The sequence below is a fragment of the Oryctolagus cuniculus genome, chromosome 8 (genome assembly GCF_051225735.1).
Source record: "Oryctolagus cuniculus isolate XC-2025 breed Fujian yellow rabbit chromosome 8, ASM5122573v1, whole genome shotgun sequence".
Lineage (NCBI taxonomy): Eukaryota > Metazoa > Chordata > Mammalia > Lagomorpha > Leporidae > Oryctolagus > Oryctolagus cuniculus.
Window position 1 is genome coordinate 112,001,617 of NC_142874.1, and position 24,711 is coordinate 112,026,327.

At 41.5% G+C, this 24,711-nt stretch overlaps 1 protein-coding gene across 15 annotated transcripts in view; it reads right to left on the bottom strand.

Annotated features, from left to right (window-relative positions):
- KLHL8 (kelch like family member 8) overlaps positions 1–24,711 on the bottom strand; it is a 58,317-nt gene that overhangs the window by 20,700 nt on the left and 12,906 nt on the right. For 13 of the 15 annotated variants that reach the window (XR_016212440.1, XR_016212439.1, XR_016212438.1 and 10 more), the window contains 3 exons: positions 21,444–21,806; positions 5,969–6,517; positions 213–399 (listed from right to left, as the gene is read on the bottom strand). Coding sequence is in view for 10 of the 15 variants with exons in the window: in XM_017347450.4 (XP_017202939.1) it covers positions 213–399; positions 5,969–6,517; positions 21,444–21,656 (949 nt within the window). In the remaining 5 variants the exon portion in view is untranslated. The remainder of the gene's footprint in view (positions 1–212; positions 400–5,968; positions 6,518–21,443; positions 21,807–24,711) is intronic. The other 2 variants (XM_089303150.1, XM_051820183.3) reach the window with 1 other exon arrangement.

The window sequence follows — 24,711 nt, forward strand, 5'->3', positions numbered from 1 at the left end:
ACCTGTTATGGCTTTCTAATAATGTGGCTTCTCATTAAAATAATCTAAATAATGTATAGTAAGAATTATGAATATATATAAAACCTTAATTGACAATTATTACTTTAAACCAATCCAATACTAATTATCCTACAAGTACATTTGGGCATGCATAACTAATCCTCAAATAAAACAAAGATTCTTCCAGCAAAGTCAATAAAATGTGTAATTACCAGCAGTATGCTTCCTTGGCGTAGTCCGAATGGAGTATTCAAAGTCAGGTACTGCTCTGCTACTCAAATGAAGGTGGTAATTTCTTGCTTCATCCAATAAATCTCTGCATTTTAGATTTTGCTTGACAATCTGTTCTTTTGCCACAACACCCATAAGAAAGTCAACTGGCAACAATGGCAGACGAACCTAAAATCATGAATAGTTATGAGATAAAATCAAGGGGTAATAAAATAGTTTATTCTTTCACCAGAATTAAGGTGTAGTGGGTAAGGCCACTGCCTGCAACATGGGCATCCCATATGAGCACTGATTCTAGTCCTGACTGCTCCACTTATTTACTCACTTAAGTACTTGAAAGTCAGTTACAGAGAGGTAGAGGCAGAAAGAAAGAAAGACAGAGAGAGAGAGAGACAGAGAGAGATCTTCCATGTGCTGGTTCACTCCCCAGATGGCTGCCAACAGCCAGAGCTGCACCAATCTGAAGCCAGGAGCCAGGAACTTCTTCCAGGTCTCCCACGAGGATGCAGGAGCCCAAGGACTTGGGCCATCTTCCACTGCTTTCCCAGGCCGTAGCAGAGAGCTGGATCGGAAGTGGAGCAGCCAAGACTTGAACCAGCGCCTAAATGCGATGGCGGCTTTCCCTGCTACACCACAGCACTGGCTCCCTGCTCCACTTCTGATCCAGTTCTCTGATAATGGCCTAGGAAAAGTGCTTGGGCCCCTGCCCAGAGTGAAAGACCTGAAATAAACTCCTGGCTCCTGGTTGTGGCCTTGCCCAGCCCTGGCTGTTGTAGCCATCTGGGGAGTGATCCAATAGATGAAAGATCTCTCTATCTCACCCTCTCTCTCTGTAATTATGACTTCCAAATAAGTAAATAAATTAAAAAACAAAAACAAAAACAAAAAACCCTTGGCTGGCGCCGTGGCTCACTTGGCTAATCCTGCGCCTGCGGTGCCAGCCCCCGGGTTCTAGTCCTAGGTTCTAGGTTGCGATTCTGTCCCGGTTGCTCCTCTTCTAGTCCAGCTCTCTGCTGTAGCCCGGGAAGGCAGTGGAGGATGGCCCAAGTGCTTGGGCCCTGCATCCACATGGGAGACCAGGAGGAAGTACCTGGCTCCTGGCTTCAGATCAGTGCAGCACGCCAGCTGTGGCAGCCATTTTGGGGGTGAACCAACGGAAAGAAGACCTTTCTCTCTGTCTCTCTCTAACTCTGCCTGTCAAAAAAACCCAAAAAACAAAAAACCTATTCTCTACTTTCACTGCAGTTTTTTTTTAAATGTATTTATTTCACACACACACTCTATTTTTACGTTTCAAATATATAAATCTTAAAAAATATTTCATAAGGGCTTTCTAATATGTTAACGAAATTCAATTTATCAATTTTAAAGCAATTTCCAGTACCAGTCTATACTAACGAAATCAGACTATACGTTATGTATATTCACCAACTTTAAATATAGATTTACGTTGGAGAGGGCATTTGCTTAGCAGTTGTATCACTGGTTGCAATGACTATGTCCTGGATCAGAGTGTCTGGATTTGATACTGCCTCCAGCTCCTGACTCCAGCTTCTTGCTAACACAGACCCTGGAAGGCAGCAGTTCTGGCTCAAGTTCTTGGGTTCCTGCCACTCATATGTGAAATTCAGTTTCCAGTTCCCAGCTTTGGTGTAATTCCAGCTCTGGCCATTGTAGGCATTTAAGGAGTGGACTAACAGACAGGAAAGCAGACATGAGTGTTCTCTCTGCCTCTCAAATAAATGAAAAATAATTGAAAAAAAAACAGATTTAAGTATCACAAATAATTCAATTGTTTCTATTCAAATTACTCACTTCCAAAAACAGTACTAACATAATCATAAGGACCCTTAGCTGCTAAAGGAAAGGGTCATTGATAAAACTGTCCTGCTTTGTTCTTTTGCCTTTTTCAGCTAATACAGAACATATGGAAATGTGATCTATTTTGCTTTAAAAATGCATTCATGGGGCTGTTTCGAGTCATGGCTGCTCCACTTCTAATCCAGCTTCCCGCTAATGTGCCTGGAAAAGCAGAAGATGGACCAAGTACTTGGACCCCTGTACCCACATGCGAGACCCGAAAGAAGCTCCAGGCTCCTGGCTTCGGATTGGCTCAGCTCCAGCTGTTGCAGTCACTTGGGGAATGAACCAGAGGAATGGAAGACCTCTCTCTTTCTCTTTCTCTCTCTCTCTCTGCTTCTGGGTAACTCTTTCAAATAAATAAATAAATCTTTTTTAAAAAATGCATTCACATATGAAATAAATGTTATTTTCTCCAAATCCATGCTCTTTGAAGGGTCATACAAGTATATTTCAGAAAGTTTGTGGGAAAATGGAATTAAAAGTTCAATTTTGATTTTCATTTCATTTGAAAAGTATAGAGATTCAGATCTTTCAGCCCCTGGTTCACTCTCTAAATGTCCACAAAATTTAGGGCTAGGCCAGGTTGAAGCCATGAGCCCAGAACTGACTCTGAGCCTCCCAAAGAGGTGGCAGATACCCAAGTTCTTCAGCCATCACCTGCTGCCTCCCAGGGTGTTCATTAACAAGAAGCTAGATAGAAGTGGAAAAGCTGGGACTCGAAACAGGCACTCTGACATGGTTTTCAAAGTAATTCTGAGATCCAAAAGTGTCCTAAACTTTGACAGTCATCTGAATGTACTCTGATATGGGATACAAGCACCCCGAGTTGACTGCACCAAATATCTGCTCCGATACGTGTAAGTGCAAAAAAATTCTGAAACCCACAGAACTGTCATAACATTTTCCATGAACTTTTTGAGAACCCCTACTATATAAAGGATGTATCTATTCTCTCAGTACAGGCACTCACCATTCTTCTCTTAAAGATGTACTGATTTCCTAGTGGATTAACGGGATGATCAAGGCAGACAGTACTGTTTTGAGTTAAAAGCACACATACATAGGAGGTTGAGTCTGACCTCTTTTCCCCACTGCAAGACCCCACTGCAGTGGTCCCCTTACCTATCACCATGGCCCCCTTGAATGAAGTCTCCCTATCCTAAAACAGGAAAAAAGAATACACATTCAAGTAAAATACAACTGCAGGAAAATGAAACTACGGTTTTGTTAACAAACTGGTTTTCAAAGTAATTCTGAAATCCAAAAGTGTTCTGAACTTTGATAGTCATATGAATGCATAATTATTGCTATATGTGCTTTAAAAATACATCAAACTCATTACAGTCATACTTTAAGAATACATCATCTGAAAACACCAGCAATTAAAAACAATTTGAGGAGTCGGCCCTGTGGAGTAATAGGTTAAGCATCCACCTGAGGCACCGGCATCCATATAGGTTTCAATTTGAGTCCCGGATGCTCCACTTCCAGTCTACCTCCCTGCTGATGACCTGGGAAAGCAGCAGAAGATGGCCCAAGTGCTTAGGCCCCTGCACCTGAGTGAGAGACCTGGAAGAAGCTCCTGGCTCCTGGCTTCAGATCATCTCAGTTCTGGCCATTGGGGAGTGAAGCAACAGATAGAAGCCCTCTCCTTCTTTCTGTAACTCTGCCTCTCAAGTAAATAAATAAATATTTTTTAAAAATTTGCATTCTCAATATTTTAAAATTTTTTGATACTATGAAACTACTTATATTATTGAAAATCAGCATAATTATCACCAATTTTATACCAATTTTATCAAGTACAGTTTTAACAAATCATTTAATTTTGAAAAGTTAAAAAGAATGATCCTTTTTATATTTTTAAAATATAAAAAAAAAAGAGAGAGAGAGAACACTAGATTCCATTTGCCATCTAATCCCCAAATGCCTGCAACAGCTGGGATTAGGTTAGAGCTGAAGATGGAAGCCAAGAGGCCCATCCATGCCTCCCACAGTAGTGGCAGGAACCCAGTTACTTCAGTCATTACTGTTGCCTTCCCAGTATTAGTGGAAAGCTGGAGTCAGAGGCAAGACCCAGGAATCAAACCCAGGTACTCCAATGAAGGATGCAAATGTTTTCCTCAGCATCTTAATCCCTAGGTTAAATGCCTGCCCTTACTCCTCTTTTAAGTAGCATCATAAAACTTCTCAAGAATACATGAAGAATGGGGATGATATTGCGGCACAGTAGTTAAGCTGCCACCTGCAACACTGGCATCCCGTATGAGTGCAAGTTTGAGTCCTGGCTACTCCACATCTGATCTATCTCCCTGCTAATGTGCCTGGGTAAGCAGGAGAAGATGGCCCAAGTATCTGGGCCCCTGCCCCCTACATAGGAGACCTGGATGGAGTTCTAGACTCCTGCCTTCAGCATGGCCCAACCCCAGCACTGCGGCCATTTGTGGAGTGAACCAGCAGATGGCAGACCTCTGTGTGTGTGTGTGTGTGTGTGTGTGTGTGTGTATTCCTCTCTGTAACTCTGCTTTTCAAATAAATAAGTAAATCTTAAAAAAAAAAGAGAGAAGGAAGGGGAAGAAGAGGAAGAAAAACGAGAGGAAAATGAAAGACAGACTCCAAAGGGTGTATTTATTATCTCCCTATCCAAGTAATCCCTGTTAGCAGTCAAAAACATCAAAATAAATAATACAGAAACACACTTCTGATTTAAAAGAAAAAAAAAAAAGACTCTGATGAGGGGAGAAATGAAAAGCAGTATCTTATGCTTCTTTCCAGAATAAATCTATATGCATTAGCAAGCTGTACTTTCATTAAAATTAAAATTTAGAAACTTTATAAAACAATTAATATTATATTCATTTAGAGCTATTTCCGCAGGACCATGTTCTATCAGCATAAATAAAATACCCCTTGCGGCCGGCGCTGCAGCTCAATAGGCTAATCCTCCACCTAGCGGCGCCGGCACACCAGGTTCTAGTCCGGGTCGGGGCGCCAGATTCTTTCCCAGTTGCCCCTCTTCCAGGCCTGGGAGTGCAGTGGAGGATGGCCCAAGTGCTTGGGCCCTGCACCCCATGGGAGACCAGGAGAAGCACCTGGCTCCTGGCTTCGGATCAGCGCAGTGCGCCGGCCGCAGCACGCTAGCCGTGGTGGCCATTGGAGGGTGAACCAACGGCAAAAGGAAGACCTTTCTCTCTGTCTCTCTCACTATCCACTCTGCCTGTCAAAAAAAAAAAAAAAAAAAAAAAAAAAAAGCCGGCGCCGTGGCTCAATAGGCTAATCCTCCACCTTGCGGCGCCGGCACACCGGGTTCTAGTCCCGGTTGGGGCGCCGGATTCTGTCCCGGTTGCCCCTCTTCCAGGCCAGCTCTCTGCTATGGCCAGGGAGTGCAGTGGAGGATGGCCCAGGTGCTTGGGCCCTGCACCCCATGGGAGACCAGGAAAAAGCACCTGGCTCCTGGCTCCTGCCAGGATCAGCGCGGTGCGCCGGCTGCAGCGGCGGCCATTGGAGGGTGAACCAACGGCAAAGGAAGACCTTTCTCTCTGTCTCTCTCTCTCACTGTCCACTCTGTCAAAAAAAAAAAAAAAAAAAAAAAACAAAAAAAAAAAAAAAAACCCTTGTTATTATATTAATGAAATACTGTAAATATCCAGGTTAAAAAGCAGACAATATTACTAATGCAAATGTGACAAATTTAAACTGACCCTCCTTATATAGAATAACAACAGAAAAGTAAAAGTTAAAGCCATTTTCATAATCGTACCATATCAATGACTTCTATATTCCTTAAAATGATTTCCACTTTTCATATAAATTAAACATGTTGATTTGCTTCCCTATCATTTCATTTCTGCATATAATGTTATCTCAGCCCTACCTGTGCAAGTGTTTCATCCAACCATTTGGAATGATGCTGAGGATTAGCAAGAAGCCACTTGATGGCAGCACTGTAGACTTGCTTTTCATTCTCAATATTTAGGTCACTGGAGGACAAAAGCTTGTGAAGGTGCTGAGGTGACACACTTACGAAGTCTTCACACTCCACTACTTCAGGAAAGTGTTCACAGGCATACTGATCTGCCATGTCCATTAAGTCTATGCGGTTGTGACTTTCTGCAAAGGCTCTGACTGCTAGGCAATTGGAGGGATGAAAATGTAACTTCATGTATTCACAACAAGCTCTGGCCACCAGTTCAACCTGCAGAATACAGGCTGCATATAAGAGAGGCTGGACATTGTCAACAGTCAAAGTGAGCCGTGAAGAATAGACAAACTTTACCAAGTCTTCTATTGTGTCACCATCAAAATCTCTGATCTCAATCAACGTTTGCTTGGCTTCAGCCATTTCAGAAAGAAACATAGCTCTGAAATAGGGAATAACACAAGCCAATACCAGTCTGTGACAAGAGATGAGCTTTGAACCAACCTGTTCAAAACAAGACAGGACAGTTTAATATAAAAATCTGCTTTAGAACAGCAAAGAGCATGTATTGAAGCAAGGACAAAAACTCTATATATAGACAAATTTATAGAGTATTAATGTTTTAATAATTTAATCCTTTGGTCACTTACTTTTGGTCTAGGCCAGCTGCCTAAAAAAGGCCATTTTCATCTTCCAAATGAGCTACTTCTGTAATATATCAGGGTATTTCAAAGTTCACAGAAAAATGTAATTAAAAGATAAATTAATTTTGGTGCAAAAGTTTTTGAAATTCATGCAGTCTTTTCATATATGTATTTTCTAAGAACTTACTGAAAACCTCTCTATGCATGGCTTTCAAAATTTTTTTACATTAAAATGAACTTTATCTTTTAATTCCATTTACTATGATCTTTTTGAAGTACCTCTGTTATGTACAATGAACTATGATTTATCTATATTACCTCATATTTCTGAAACATTTTATGAATTAATGAGAATAGCAGCATACATTCCATTCTTTTGTAATTATTGTGTGCAGCCACTATTTTAAAGAATTTTCATATCCTAATTCATTTAATTGCCCCAGTACCCCTACAAATAGGCACTAGAGGTTGAATATCGTTTATCTGAAATGCTGGAGCCAGAAATGTTTCAGAGTTGAGGTTGTTTTTTTTTTTTTCAAGATTTCAGAATATGTGCAGACTTTTATCAGTTGAGAATCCTTAACCCAAAAGTCCCAAAGGTGAAACTGAAACTTTTTGAGCACTGACATTATGCTCAAAAAGTTTCACATTTGGGGGCAGGCCTCTGGCACATTAGCTAAGCTGCCACTTAGGGCACTCCCATGGATCCAATATCAGAATGCCTGAGTTCAAGTTCTGGGTCTGCTTCCAATTCTAGCTTCCTGCTAATGCACACCCTGGGAGACAGCAGATGATGGCTCAAGTACTTGGATCCTTGCTACCCATATGGGAGATCCAGATTGAGGTTCTGGGCTCCTGCTGTAGGCTTGGTCCAGCCTAGACCATTACAGGCATTTGGGGAGTGAACTAGCAGATGGAAGATCTCTTTCTATCTCTTTCTGCCTTTCAAACAAAATAATTTAAAAATATATATATTTTTTCAAGTTTCAGATTTGGAGCACTTCAGATTTTCTCATTAGGGATGCTCAATGTGTATTATTATCTGCAACTGACCAACTGAAAAACTAGGCACAGAGTAAATAAATCAATATTTAATATTTACTGAGTTTGAGGTTTTTTCATTTTCTAGTTATTTTGAAATGATATACTTTGTATAATAAAAACATCTTGAAATCTCACAACCTTGATGAAAAATCAAACTGCTTCCAACAATGTGCCATTACAAACAACACAGTAGTGAACTTTTCTGTAACTTAATCTTTATTAAGTTTGTATAAATACAAATGCTCCTTCAAAGTTAGGTACAATGCAGACAACACTGTCAGACTGTCCACTGCTAAATTATTTTAAAAATCTTGTTTTAATTTTTTAAAACATTTATTTTTAGAGAGAGAGCACACACGCAAGATCTTGTATCTGTGCATTCATTCCCAAAATGCCAGCAATAGCCAGGGTTGGGCCAAGCAAAAGCTAGGTACCCTGAACTCCATTCAGGCTTCCCACGTGGCTAGCAGGGACCCAAGTTCTTGAGCCATCATCTGTTGCCTCCCAGTGCGCACACCAGTGCAAAGCTGGAATTAGATATGAGACTCAAACCATCACTCTAATATGGGATATAGGTGATCCAAGCAGAGGTTTAACCACTGTGTCATAATGACCACCTTTGCTGAGCTACATCTACCAGATCCTGAATGTTAACTTCAGAAATTGTTGCCAATCTGATGAATAAAAATATTATATCATTGTATATCATTTTTACTAGTCAGACTGAATCATTCATGAGTTTTGGGATTCTGGTCTTCAGTGAACTATGGATTTTTCTAGGTTATTCGTAAGAATTCCTCACACATTCAGAATATTAGGCATTTGTCATATCTATTTCACAAGTCTACTTTTTCTTTATACTTTGCTTTTAAATTTTATTCTCTGTATAGATTTTTATGTAATTAAATCAATCTTTATGATTCTTGCTTTATGTAGACTGCTTGAAATAATAATTAATCTAATATTCCATAAATGTTTACTTCTCATATTTTTCTATTTTAATGGTTTTATGTTTTATACTATAATATCCTCTTTTGATATGATTATCCAGTTTTCCTGTTACTTTATATTTTGATTATATAATAAGCTTATATTTTAGTCTCATTATTAGAGATTTTTTTTTAACTTTTATTTAATGAATATAAATTTCCAAAGTACGACTTATGGATTACAATGGCTTCCCCCCAATACCGTCCCTCCCACCCACAACCCTCCCCTTTCCCACTCCCTCTCCCCTTCCATTCACATCAAGATTCATTTTCGATTATCTTAATATACAGAAGATCAGCTTAGTATACATTAAGTAAGGATTTCAACAGTTTGCTCCCACACAGAAACATAAAGTGAAAAATAATAGATGATTTTTTTAAAATGATGATGAAATCAGATCAGACCTATTGTCATGTTTAATCCCAGTGAGAGTCAAGTTGGGAATTGATAATTTCTTTTTTTTTTTTTACAGAAGATCAGTTTAGTATGCATTAAGTAAAGATTTCAACAGTTTGCACCCCCATAGAAACACAAAGTGAAATATATTGTTTGAGTACTCGTTATAGCATTAAATCTCAATGCACAGCACATTAAGGACAGAGATCCTACATGAGGAGTAAGTGCACAGTGACTCCTGTTGTTGACTTTACCAATTGACACTCCTGTCTATGGCATCAGTAATCTCCCTATGCTCCAGTCATGAGTTTCCAAGGCTATGGAAGCCCTCTGAGTTCTCCGACTCTTATCTTGTTCAGACAAGGTCATAGTCAAAGTGGAGGTTCTCTCCTCCCTTCAGAGAAAGGTACCTCCTTCTTTGATGACCTGTTCTTTCCACTGGGATCTCACTCACAGAGATCTTTTGCCAGAGTGCATTATTAGAGATTTTAAAGTGAAAACTTTAGACATAAATGATTTTGCGTCTAAATGGCCCTCCTACTTTGTTTTCATTAATATAGAAGAAGAATAGCTGTCACTTATTTCAACAAGTACAAGATGATCATTTCTGTCTGTTACACCTCAATAAGTTTAACAGAACTACGGCAGGATTTAGATTCTATTGAGACTCAAGTTATAATGTAGACTACAACATAAAGCTTGGCCTATTTTCAAATTCACTTCAGCCCTAAAATGGGATCTGATCTCTAATACTAAATACTGTAAACACAGTTTAAAAACATCCTTTCAAAAATCATCTGCACATTCTACCACTATGATTCATTTTCTATGCATATATTTGTAAAACTTATGATATAAATTTCTTCAGTTACTAACCTGCCAATACTCTGTTACACAATAGCACTATAAAATAGGGCTCCACAATTTCCAGATGATAATTACTTCACTATTGCCTTCCCCATCCAAGCTGTACAAACCAATGGCTAACAGGCTATTTTCATTTTGCTTTTAATGAAGCTCTACTCCTCTACAACTCAATTTTTCTCTCTCAAATAAACTAAAATGTGGTTATTTAACAAACACTTTGATGTGTCCTCTTATAGTATATATTCATCTTAACTTTAAAACAATCTTTGACCCAATATACATGAAATATAAACATTCAAAAATCTGTTTGGTATGTTTGATCCTATCTGAAAGGCCATAGCTTGCCTCATGTGACTTTTTTTTTTTTTTCTTTTTGACAGGCAGAGTGGACAGTGAGAGAGAGAGAGAGAGAGAAAGGTCTTCCTTTGCCGTTGGTTCACTCTCCAATGGCCGCCGTGTCCAGCGCGCTGCGCTGATCCGATGGCAGGAGCCAGGTACTTATCCTGGTCTCCCATGGGGTGCAGGGCCCAAGCACTTGGGCCATCCTCCACTGCACTCCCTGGCCACAGCAGAGAGCTGGCCTGGAAGAGGGGCAACCGGGACAGAATCCGGTGCCCTGACCGGGACTAGAACCCGGTATGCCGGCGCCGCAAGGCAGAGGATTAGCCTAGTGAGCCGCGGCGCCGGCCAGTGCACTCTCTTAACTTACAAGAAAAGACAGTGTCAGAGCATGCCCATGACTCTAGACTTCTAGTTCTAGCCACCCCTGATATTAGAAAAAGGCCCAAATAACAGTTGCTTTATGCAATGATCTGCCATTAAGGAGATCCAACAAGTCCAGTCCACCCCCAAATAGCAGCACCTCTTTTCTATGCAAAAAGCCAAAGCATTGGACAAACAGCTGTGGTGACAGAGGCTGGCTTCTCTGCCCACTCTGCCAAAAAACCTGGCAACTGGGATCAGAATCACAAAACCTGTTGGACCTTCACTCAAGCCAGCATTATTACTGAGGGACTGGTCCAGGGTCATTGTTGTGTTACAGGTAGGATCATAAATTATTGTACTCTTCTATTATAACCCCCTCTCCTGAGATTCCCCAACCTTTTACGACTTCCAGATACTTTTCCAGCCAGATAGACCCCCCCCTCCCGCCCCGCCCAGGACACTCAGTATCCTTTGGTTGTCCTTCACCATACCCCATAAAATATCCCTTAAGGACCGCTTTTCATTACAAATTAACCCAGGGGATTGGGTCTACGTAAAAACCCTCCACCTAAAGCCACTCCAACTTCCACTCCAAACCAGTTGAAGTAGGCCTTGTTTGGTCCTTTCAACTAACTCCCACCACTCAGCTGCCAAATTGGTAGGCTTTCCCTCCTGGATTTATTTTTCCAGATTAAAGTTCACATGGACCCAGGAAGACAACAAGGGAGGGGCTCCAAGGAGTTGGTGGCAGTCACAAGCCCTGACCCCGCTACCTTCCTCTGTCTCAATGCCATTCCAGAGGATTTTGAAGAGGAAGACATGCCTATTCACAAAACTGTAAGATCCTCACAATGTCTGACCCTGGACAATTTTATGATCTTGTCCTGACTCTTCTTAAAAGCTGCCATGCTCCTAACCAAAGGGAACAGAAACACTTCACTTTGTGTGGGACTATCTCCTCCAGGGTGACTTCGTTGATCACACTTTTGAGTGCCATTCTGTTTGAGCTCTAATAAGTCAAAAGGATTTTCTTGCTGTTTCTCCTGGCTACTGCCCTGTCTCCCTCCTGCCTAGTCCCCATGCAGCATTTTCTTACTACATGTCTCTTAGAACATACACTCAGGGCCAGAGCTGTGGTGCAGTGGGCTAAGCCTCCACCTGTGATGCCTGCATCTTGTTTGTGTCCTAGCTGCTCCTCTTCTGGTTCAACTCTCTGCTTATGGCCTGGGAAACCAGGGCCTCTGCACCACATGGGAGGCTTGGAGGAAGCTCCAGGCTCCTGGCTTCGGATTGGCTGGGCTCTGGCCATTGTGGCCATTTGCAGAGTGAACCAGCAGATGGAAGGATGGAAGACCTCTCCCTCTATTAACTCTGCCTCTCAAATAAATAAATAAACCTTTAAAAAAAAAGAACATTCAGTTTCCTCATGTTTAAGTAACACACACACAAATCTTGCTAACGACTGCTGGCTGTGCCTCTCCTTCCTCCTCTGCCTAAACTGCCCGCCTTGCCCCACAATCCACCTGAGTCAACACCACGCACACCTCTCAGTTAAAACTCTCAATGTTAATGTGGTTCCCCACAACCAATTTCTACCAATTCCTCTAACCACACATATTCACCGTAAGAGCTGTCATCCCAAGGTTCAAGACCAAGTCAGTCAACTCCTTGGCAATCGCACAAAATCAACAAGGCTCGAACCTGCTAACAAGGGAAAACAAAACAAAACAAACAAAAAACCCAGGAGGTCTCTCTTTATTTATTCCTAGAGGAAGAATGCTGTTTTTATTTCAATCAGGTCTCATTCTGGATGCTACTCACAGATTGGCAGACAGGGCATCCAAAATTCAACAGCAGTTGTCTGAACCTTGGAGTAACTGGTTTCAGAAACCCTTCTGGATACTGTAGCTTGTGCCTCTTCTCACTCCACTCATAGTAATTTTCCTTCTTGTATTTTTAGGACCATGCCTTCTCCAGCTGCTGAGACAACTCATCCAATCAATGGTTCAAAATTTAACTCAAACCCATGTTGTTAATATTCTCCTGTTAAGGGATGTTCCGTATCAACCACTGCCCTAACTCTGCCAGCACTGGGACAGGGAGGAACCACTTCCCTAACTATGTCCCTTCTCAGCAGGAAGCAGCAAGTGAGACTGCCTCAGTCTCTGTTCCCTAGTCCCATCCCTGATCCAGGGACCCAGGACCCTTTTCCATTCAATATCCGAAGTTTTTTCCTTCTCTTTATACACACACACACACACACACACACACACACACAAGACTGATATGATATGTTAAGACTTGCTAGATTGCTGGGACACAGCTAACTTTACACCAGGCAAACTGAGCCCAATTAAAAACAACCCTGAAGTTGTCACCATGGAATTTTATGCCTAAGATTCTGCTCTGTATCTCACAGCCCTAGCTAGGAACATCCAGAGCTAATAAGACCCCACTTCGTAAATTGCTGACTTTGATAAACACTAATCAAAGGGCATCCTGCCTAGTCAGGCCTGCCTTATTGCTGTGGACCCAGATATCTGCACGTCCACATGTCCCACTCCCAAGAAACAGCATAAATAGGTTGTTGCTCCCTGCCTAGGGATTCCAAATCTCTTCAAAGACCACTACCACTCCACCCCACCCGACCCCCACCCCAACCTTTCCTCTGCTATCCTGTTTTTGACTTATCAGGGCATAACACCCACCCCCACTCCCCCAAAACCTAACACTACATTCATTTAAAAACCTATACAATTGAAACAATCTAGTTAGGCATTTTCAGGGTTAAATAAACAATGGCCTATAGACAGAAATATTTGAATACCCCATTCCAAGCAACATTAAAAAGATCAAAATACTGATTTCCTAGCTGAACTGATGAAAGCAAAGATGATCATCATTTAATGTCAAATCCTAAAGACTTTAAGACTTATTTATTTGAAAGAGTAAAGTAGAGAGAGATAGGGTTGTGGGGGACGGGAGGGACACAACTCTCTCATCTACTCGTTTACTCCCAAATGGCTGCAAAGACTGAGACAGGGACAGGCCGAAGCCAGAAATCCTGAACTCCCTCTGAGAGGGTCTCCCAAATGGGTGGCTGGGGCCCAAATACTTAGGTCATTATCTGCTCCCTTCCCGGGGAGCTGGACAAGAAGTAGAAAAGCTAAGACTCAGAATGGCACTGCAATTTGAGATAACAGGGTTGTAAGCTGCAGCTTAACTTTCTGCACCTCAATGTTGGCCCCAAGACTAATTTTTTTTTAACGTTAACATTTTCTAATTATTTATTTGAAAAGCAGACTGACACACACACAGGATGAGAGAGATCTTTGATCTGCTGGTCTGCTCCCCAAATGCCTATAACATCTGGGGCTGATTATGGCTGAAGCCCGGAGACTGGAACACTACACAGGCCTCCTACATGGCTAGCAGGGACCCATGTACTACAGCTGTTATCTGCTGCCTACCAGGCAGCTGGGAAGGAAGCAGATGTGGAACTTGACCCTAGGCACACTATATGGACATGGGCATCCCAAGCAGGGGCTTAACCCACTGTGCCACAATGCCAGCCCCAGGACTTCTTAATATAGAATGTTTAGGTGTTAAATATAGGCTCATGTTCTCAATGATTTCTCTTGCATTGCCGCGGCTCAATAGGCTAATCCTCCGCCTTGTGGCGCTGGCACACCGGGTTCTAGTCCCGGTCAGGGTGCCGGATTCTGTCCCAGTTGCCCCTCTTCCAGGCCAACCCTCTGCTGTGGCCAGGGAGTGCAGTGGAGGATGGCCCAGGTGCTTGGGCCCTGCACCCCATGGAAGACCAGGAGAAGCACCTGGCTCCTGCCATCGGATCAGCACGGTGCACCGGCCGCTGCGCACCAGCCGTGGCGGCCATTGGAGGGTGAACCAATGGCAAAAAAAAGAAAAAAGGAAGACCTTTCTCTCTCTCTCTCTCTCACTGTCCACTCTGCCTGTCAAAAAAAATAAAAAATAAAATAAAAAAGATTATGTCTGTGCTATAGTCTGGATATTCCCCTCAATGTCATGTGTTGAGACTTACTTCCCAATATAGTGGTGTAGAGTTTAGGACGCGAATAAATCATAAGGATCCAGTACTCATAAATGGATTAGTGCCTTATAAAAGGGCTGGAGAAAATTAAGGTCTTTTTGCCCTTCTGCCATATGAGGATTCATTTTAGGACATAGCAACAAGGCACTACCTTGGAAGGAGACATGCCAGGCCTGCTGGTGCCTTGATCTGGGACTTCCCAGACTTTAGAATGGAAATACACTGTTATTATAATTATTACTACTTATAAGTCACTTAGACTGAGATATTTTGCTATGGAACCATAAATGGACTAAGTCTGCTTTCAGATGAGGAGTGAACTGTAGGGCCGGCGCTGTGGCACAGCAGGTTGAGCCTCTGCCTGCGGTGCAAGCATCCCATGTGGGCTCCAGTTTATGTCCCAGCTGCTCCTCTTCCAATCGGCTCTCTGCTTATGCCCTGGGAAAGCGGTGGAGGACGAGTCAAGTGCTTGGGCCCCTACACCCATGTTGAAGACCTGAGAAGCTCCTGGCTCCAGATCAGCTCCGCTCTGGCTGACATGGCCATTTGGGGAGTAAACCAGCAGATGGAAGACCTCTCTCCCTCTCTCTAACTCTGCCTCTCAAATAAATAAATAATTAAATAAATCTTTTAAAAAAAAGGAGTTAACTGTTATAAGGGTAATAATGTTTATAATTTCTATATCTTGGAAATATACTCTTACAATATAGTTCATACATTTTGTTTCTGTGTAATCATTCTCAGCATTTATTCTTACCTGGTCATTTGTAAATTTTAATGGTAAATAATTATGTCACTTAAATCTTGAAATGGTTTATTAGATCTATAAAAAAAATCACAGAAATAGGCCGGCGCTACGGCTCAATAGGCTAATCCTCTGCCTGCGGCGCCGGTACCCCGGGTTCTAGTCCCAGTTGGGGAGCCAGATTCTGTCCTGGTTGCCCCTCTTCCAGGCCAGCTCTCTGCTGTGGCCAGGGAGTGCAGTGGAGGATGGCCCAAGTGCTTGGGCCCTGCACCCCATGGGAGACCAGGAGAAGCACCTGGCTCCTGGCTTCGGATCAGCACGATGCGCTGGCCACAGTGCACCAGCTGCGGCGGCCACTGGAGGGTAAACCAATGGCAAAAGGAAGACCTTTCTCTCTCTCACTGTCCACTCTGCCTGTCAAAAAAAAAAAAAAAGAAGAAGAAGAAGAAGAAGCAGCAGCAGCAGCACTGCTCTGTGTCCGCCGGAACAAATTCTTAAAAAAAAAAAAAAAAATCACAGAAACACTTTCAAAAACTAAGCCAAATAATACAAATGAGATGTATTTAGTGGTGATATGAAGGAAATTTATGGGGGTTGTCCCTCTCTAACCTCTATTAACTTCTTCAAGTAAAACTAACTATGATCTTTAATAAGTACAATAACATTTCCTCAAATTACATAATGCATGAGTAAAAGCATTTTTGTAAATACTATTTTTATTCATCTATAACATAAAATCTAAGCAGTGAGTACAATATTCCTTAGGACAAATTCCTCTGCCTATTCCCCAAGCTGCTGCCGATAAGGACCTGTCCCATATGTATTTTAAAGTTGCCATTGTAAATATTGTTTAAAATTTTGGGGGCCAGCGCTGTGGTGTAGCGGGTTAAACGCCGCCTGCAGCACCAATTTGAGACCTGGCTGCTCCACTTCCAATCCAGCTTTCTGCTATGGCCTGGGAAAGCAGTAGATGACCAAAGCACCTGTGTGGGAGACCCAGAGGAGGCTCGTGGCTCCTGGCTTCAGATCGGCACAGCTCCAGCAGTTGCAGCCATCTGGGGAGTGAACCAGTGGATGGAAGACCTCTCTCTCTCTCTCTCTCTCTGCCCCTCCTCCTCTGTGTAACTCTGACTTTCAAATAAATAAATAAATCTTTAAAAAGAAAATACTGTCAGAAACAAGTTTGCTTCTCTTTGCAATGACCTCATGGTAATACGTGAGGGTACTTCAAAAAGTTCATGGATTACAAGACAGGATTATGTAGAAAAGAGTTTTGAAACCTGTACCAGTTTTTTCATAAAATGCATTTCTCATGAATTTTTTGAAGTATCCTTGTATGTGAAGCTTTTCCAATCATCTCTCAGACAGAATAGTCCTCTCCTATGCTTCCATAAAAACAACAATGGCCGGATCAGCCATTGGAGGGTGAACCAACAGCAAAAAAAAAAAAGGAAGACCTTTCTCTCTGTCTCTCTGTCCACTCTGCCTGTCAAAAAACACACACACACACACACACACACACACACACACACACAATGGCAACCACTAAATTTTTGTTACAATTAGCTGTGTATGTGCTTATCTCTGGCTGAACTTCAAAGTCCTTCAAGGCAAGTACAATTATATTATTCAAATTTGTGTTCTCCATGCTCTAGGGTAAGACCTTGGTAAGTATCTCCTGAATGAATTATTTGCAGTTTCTAAAACAGGTCCTTACTATGGAATTAAAAAAATAGGCTTATGACTTTATGATTTTAATAGTAAAACAACATTTTCATTAAGTATCCTTCTAAAATGTTTTTCCTAAGAGACAGATGTTTGGTCTGGCACTAAGGATGCCCACATCCCACATCAGAGTACCCAGGTAACATACCCGCTCTGGTTCCTGACTCCAGTTTCCAGCTAATATGGACCCTGGGAAGTAATGGTGATGCCTTGAGTAACTGCGTTCCTGCTACACACTGGGAAACCTGGACTGAGTTCTCAGCCCCAAGCTTATGCCTTGGCCCAACAGCTGCTGTAGGCATTTGAGAAATGAACCAGTGAATGAGAATTCTCTTTCAAATAATTAAAAATTTAAAAAGAAAAGGATTTCTCTAATTGTTTCGTTAAAAAAATCTGAAAGTTGAAGAAATACAAAATCAGAATTAAGGAATGGGAAGGCATTTGGCCTTACATTTAAGCTGCTGGTTGAAACACCTACATCCCACATCAGAGTACCTGGCTTTGGCTCCTAATTCCAGCTTCCTCCTAATGTGGATCTGGGAGGCCGTGCTGATGGTTCAACAGCTGGGTCCAGTTCCTAGTTTGGCTCCAGGCTTCAACCCCAACTATGGACTGTTGTGGGCATTTAAGAAATGAACCATCAGATAGAAGGTCTCTTTCTCTCTCGCTCTGTCTCTCAAAACATTTTTTTTTTTTTTCCAATAAAGAACTAATGAGGCCAGCATTATGGTGCAGTGGGTTAAGCCATTGCCTGTGAAGCTTCCTATATCAGAGAGTCAGAGTCCTGGCTACTCTTCTTCCAACCCAACTCTCTACTAATATGCTTTGGGAAGGCAGAAGATGGCCCAAGTACTTGGAACCGTGCCATTCACATGAGAGACCCGGATGGAGTTCTTGGCTCCAGGCTTCAGCCTGACCCAGTCCTGACCATTGAACCAGGGGATGTTAGATCTGTCTCTTCCTCTAAGTCTGCCTTTCAAATAAAAAATTTTTTTAAAAAAGAATGAAGAAGTCTTGTATTTAAGCTGCCAGTTAGGACACCTCCATCCCATGTCAGAATACCTGGGTTCAATATACGGCTTTGGCTCCTGATTCCAGCATTCTGTTAATTTGGACCCTGGGAGGTAGTGGTGATGGCTCAAGAGTTGGGAAGACCTGGATTCTGTTCCTGGGTTGTCTCCAGGCTTTAGCCCCAACTATGGGCCATTGAAGGCATTTGGGAGTGAACCATCAGACAAGAACTTTTTATCTATCTCATTCTGTCTCTTAAAACAAAATATGGGGGCTGGTGCTATGGCACAGTGGGTTAAAGCCCCAGCCTGCAGTGCCGGCATCCCATATGGGCATCAGTTCAAGTCCTGGCTGCTCCACTTCCAATCTGGCTCTCTGCTATGGCCGGAGAAAGCAGCAGAAGATGGCCCAAGTGCTTGGGCCCCAGTACCCATGTGGGAGACTCAGAAGAAGCTCCTGCCTTCGCATCAGTTCAGTTCTGGCTGTTGCGGCCATTTGGGGAGTGAAACAACAGATGGAAGACCTTTCTCTCTCTCTCTGGCTCTACCTCTCTATGTAATTCTTTCAAATAAATAAAATAAATCTTTAAAAGAAACTGGGAGACTAGTGCTGTGGCATACAGGGTAAAGCCGCTGCCTACAATGGCATCCCATATGGGTGCTGGTTTGAGAGCCGCACTTCTGATCCAACTCCCTGTACATGTGCCTGGGAAAGAAGTGGAGGATAGCCTAAGTGCTTGGATAAACCAGGCCAGGATAGCTTCTGACTCCTTGCTTCAGCCTAGCCCAGCTCCAGCTGCTGTGGCCATTTGGGGAGTGAACAAGTGGATGGAAGATCACTCTCTGTCTCTCTCTCCCACTCTGTGTCACTCTACCTTTCAAACAAAAATAAATCTCAAAAAGAAAAAAAAAGAAACGTTACAGATCTGAACTGCAATTATTTCTAAAGAATAGGAGAATATAACATAGAACTATCTGATACTCTGATATGTATTATTTAATATGTATCATGCAGTGGATATTCAATATTTGCTAAATCAATCAATGGGACTTTGCATGAATTTATTCATTTACTCTTCACAAAAACAATCATCATCTTAATTTTACTGGTGAGGAAATAAAAATCACAGTCAATCCTTTTAAACCAGCCCTAGTGGAGTATTCTCATTCCTAAGGAACTGTCACTGCTTAAAACATGGTAATATTGAGTCTCCCACCAATGATTCTACTAAAATTTTCACTCCAACCCACTGCTATATTACCCAAAAAAGCTAAAGTTATAAGTCTAGTCAATACTTTCCCTAGGCTGGCGCCACGGCTCACTAGGCTAATCCTCTGCCTAGCGGCGCCAGGTTCTAGTCCCGGTTGCCCCTCTTCCAGGCCAGCTCTCTACTGTGGCCAGGGAGTGCAGTGGAGGATGGCCCAAGTGCTTGGGCCCTGCACCCCATGGGAGACCAGGATAAGCACCTGGCTCCTGCCATCAGATCAGCGCGGTGCGCTGGCTGCAGCGCGCTGGCCGCGGCGGCTATTGGAGGGTGAACCAACGGCAAAGGAAGACCTTTCTCTCTGTCTTTCTCTCTCACTGTCCACTCTGCCTGTCAAAAAACAAAAAACAAAAAACAAAAAAACTTTCCCTTGCGTGGTGAGATCCTTATTTCTCACTGAAGACATTTTATAAAAATTATCCTGATAGCCTATAAAATTATTCTAAAATTCAAGTAAAAATTTTACAAAATTGGGAATATTATATGTAATTATCTTCCATGTGTATTGGTTCACTGAACTGATCATTAAATTTAAATAACTTATGTTACATTTAATTTGGCCTATTCCAGTGTGAGTCACTAAATTTCACACTAGGGTTGAAAACTGGAATAAGAGTATGAATCTAAACATGGATCAAAGAGCCTCCTCTGTGTTCCTTCATTAACATCTACACGTGGCTAAATTTCACATAGAGCTAGTACAGATCTGTAGAACGGATTTCTTCTAAATATGTTAGGATACAGAAATACTTAAGAACACTAAGAGTTCAAGGAAAAATAATTATAGGTCAGTTATCCATAGTGCAACACTGCAGTACTACACACTCTGGGCCTGAAATACAAAATCTGTTCTTTCAGTTTATGGATTTTTTCTCAGTGTCCCTGGATACTGGGAACTCTAAGAACTGCTATCAGGAATAGAAATCAAAATCCACAATCTCTAAGTAGAAAATCTTATATGGAAAATGCTGCATAGATGTGTATAAATCTCAAAAAAAAATTTCACTAAGAAAGTATTTTAAATGTACAATGGGAGATAATCAGAACATACACTCTTCCACACTGCTTTATTACTTTTCTAGTCTTGTTAAAACTTTCTTCTGTAGCACAACATAATATTATAGACCAGAGGCTTAAAGACTTTTTCATCATACCTAAACAAACTCTTTCTCTATCAGGTATACATAAACAATCTCACTTAAGAAATGATAGTGGGGCCAGCGTTGTGGTGTAGTGAGTAAAGCCACCACCTGCAACGCTGGTGTCTCATTTGGGCACCAGTTCACGTCCATATGCTTTGTTTCCGATCCAGATCTTTGTAAACGGCTTGGGAAAAGCAACAGAAGATGGTCCAAATGTTTAGGCCCCTGCCACCCACATGGGAGACCTGGATGAAGCTCCTGTCCCCTGGCTTCAACCTGGCCCAGCACTGGCTGTTGTGGCCATTTGGGGAGTGAACCTGCAGATGGAAGCACTCTCTCTCTGTCTGGCCCTTTCTGTAACTCTTTCAAAAGAAATATATCTTTAAAAAAATGATAGCAATGATGTAGAGACTACCAAAACTGGGACACAACAGTAAAATCTGCACGTAAGTAAATGACCAAGAATTCCTGACTTTTAAGCTCTGGTAAGGAAATACATCAAGACTTTTTCATTCACAAGTTAAAAGTTTATTTCAGCAGTGGTAACATAATAATTTAACTAATCATACCTATTTGTTGTCCTGCAGTTCTAGAACTGTTACAATTAAGAAATAAAGAATGTCAATATTAAATCAGTAATTTTATCTCAGCTAACTTTTCTTCATTTACCCTTCCCCCAGTTCCTTCCCCTTCAATAAAAAAGGATTAAGACTAAGACCATTCTTACAAATAAGTGTATCACCAAAAATTTGCCTGTATGGTTATAGAAATCTTCATTTTTTATAATACACAGAACTTGGGGAAAGTAAGAAAAAAATGTAGTCTAACCTTTAGTGTGACATCACAAAGTTCTCCATTTTCATAAAATCGAAGAAGAGAGCCATGAAAATCTTTCCAAGCTTCATTTGCTTCAAAAATAAAGGAGTCTTCCCCATCACCATCACCAACTGAAGACCTGTTCTTTATCTGCTGCTGCTGTTGCTTTTTTCCCTTTGTGAAGTGATTCCTTGCTTGCTTTCCATTCACAGATTCTGAAGCCATTTGCAAGACTCTTTTTAAATGTAGCTCTTTCCTCGGACATCACATTTATTCTTTCTTAAAAGATGGAGACCAGGTAGGAGGTAGATGCAACCACTAAACTTCAGACATTTTTCAAAATCTACACAACTGGCACTGTACAGTTTGCTGATACTGAAAAAATACAACACAACACAAAGACAAACCAAAAGAAAAATAAATTCTACTGTAAATAACTATAAATTAATACTACATACATAAAATAACCACATCTATTTTACTGAAGAAAAGTTTACTATTTAATATTGAAAAAAGAATAACTAGCTCTTATGTCATATATCACATAATTCACTTCAACTGATTATTGTGTCTCAGTACAGGAACTCTTAAATTCTAATGAGAACTCAGTAGTATATGATTTTTACGATGCAGAATGCATTAGTTTCAGAAAGAGAGCTATGAGCCATAAATCCTAAGTTCAGAGACTTTACCCAACTATTTAAGGAAAAAACATAAGGTTATTTCGACTGAGTTACTTTCATCCTAGATTAAAAAGTCAGATCATGGTACTACCACTTAGCAACTGTATTTAGTCAAATGACAACCTGCTTCAACCTCAGTTATCTCTTCTGTGAAACAGAGATATCACCAACAGGAATATTTTGAGGATACAAAAATTATACTACTAGGCATAGGAATTGCTGAATTGTTAAAAAGATCTCCTTTTGTCTGTATTTTCACAGTCTATTCATATTTACATGTAAAATCAAAGTTAATTTCATTATCAAAGCATATCTGATGAATGTCCATACCACGAAGAGTTTTGTGGTACAAATATACTTTGGAGGGGACAGCACAGGGAGTAAAGTCACTGCCTGCAATGCAGGCATCCCATATAGGCATTGGTTCTTGTCCTGGCTGCTCCACTTCCAATCCAGCTCCCTGCTACTGGTCTCAGAAAAGCAAGAGAAGATGGCCCAAGTATTTGAGCCCCTGCTACCCATGTGGAAGACCTGGAAGAAGCTCCTGGCTCCTGGCTTCGGCCTGGCCCATCCTTGGCCATTGTGGCCATCTAGGGGTGAACCAACAGATGGAAGATCTCTCTCTCTCTCTGCGACTCTGACTTTCAAATAAATGAATAAATCTTGGAAAAAAACAAAAACAAAAACAGGGGTTGGCGCTGTGGAATAGTGAGCTAAGCCTCCACCTTTGGTGCCGGTATCCCATATGGGTACCCGTTCATGTCCCTTTTCCAATCCAGCTCTCTGCTATGGCCTGGGAAAGCAGTGGAAGATGGCTCAAGTGCTTGAGCCCCTGCAACCACGTGGGAGACCTGGAAGAAGCCTCTGGCTCCCAGCTTCGGCCACTGCAGTCATTTGAGGAGTGAACCACTGATGAAAGACCTTTCTGTCTCTCCCTCTCTGTCTATAACACTATCTCTCAAATAAATGAATAAATCCATCTTAAAAAAAAAGAGAGACTGGAACATAGATTTTTTTTTAAGTAAAAACATCTGTTCTACCATTTATTGGCTGTATGAATGTTTTTTAAGGCTTCACCAACCTTCCATTTCATCTATCAACAGGGATACCTATCTACCTTACACTAAGAATTACATCAAATGCAATAATGGATTTACAAGTGCTTATAAAATTATAAGCCATTTTTCAAATATTTTGCATAGAAAGCCATACTTATTATGAAATTTCAGAAAATTACAGACACCTTAGCCAGCATATTAGCTGAATTAGGTTCTTTATTGTGAATCTCATCACTTCCAGCTTCTGACAGGAACCAAAATGACAACATAAGACTACAAATTATGGCTATTAATATCTTCTTAAAGTTTCTGTGGCAGACACACACAACACTAACCGCCAACAAGTCAGTCCTCATACAATCTCTTTATGTGTGGGTAGAACCTGTGACTTGCCTCTAATCACAAGAACTTGGGAAGTCAGTGAGACACCACTCTTTTGATTCGGTTGCTTAACACTGAGTGAGCACACTGCAAAGAGAGGCTACTGTGCAGACCTTGAAGAACAAACTACTGCAGAACAGCCATATCACAGAGAACTACATGCAGCTCCTAGGACCTGAAGGTCTATACCTCATAGTCAGTAAAAAGCAAAGGCTCATAGTCAGATGAGGGTACTTCAGGAAGTTTGTGGAAAACCAGAGTTAAAAACCTACGCGTATTTTTGTGCAATCTACAAATAGCTTTTATAATACTATGTATTTTCTGGGGCCAGTGCTATGGCATAGTGGGTTAAGCCACTGTCTGCAGGGTCAGCATCCCATATGGGGGCCAGTTTATGTCCACGCTGCTCTATTTCCAATCCAGCTCCCTGGTAATGGCTTGAGAAAGGCAGCAGAAGATGGCACAAGTACTTAGGCCCCTACCACCCACGTGGGAGACCAGAATGAAGCTCCTGGCTTCAACCTGGCCCAGCCCTGACCATTGCAGCCATTTGAAGAATGAACCAGTGAATGGAAGATCTCTCCCTGCCTTCCTCTCTCTCTGTAACTCCCCCTTTCAAATAAATAAATATTTTTTTAAAAAATCATATATCTTCCATGAACTTTTTCAAATACCTTTATTGAGCTCCAGGAAAATAAAAAACCCTGCCAATGATTCAAATAAGAGTAGAAGCAGATTTCCCCACAATTGAACCTCATATTAAGAATGCAGCCTGGTCAACACCTATATTGCTGCCTTATGAGATCCTAAGCAAAAGACCAACTAAGCTGTGTCCAGACTCCTGACCTACAGAAAATGTGAGATAATACATGTCTGCATTTTTTCAACTTTATTTGTTTGAGAGGCAAAGATACAGAAGAGAGAGAGGTACAGAGCATTCTCATCTACTGATTCACTCCCCAAATGCTTGCAATGGCCAGGGTCAAAGCTGGGAACCAGGAACTAAATACAGGTCACCCATGAGGGAAGCATTAGACAAGAAAAAGAAATCAAAGGGATACAAATGGGAAAGGAAGAAGTCAAATTAGCTCTATTTTCAGATGATATGATCCCCTCCACAGGAGAACGAAAAGACTCCACTAAGAGATTATTGGGACT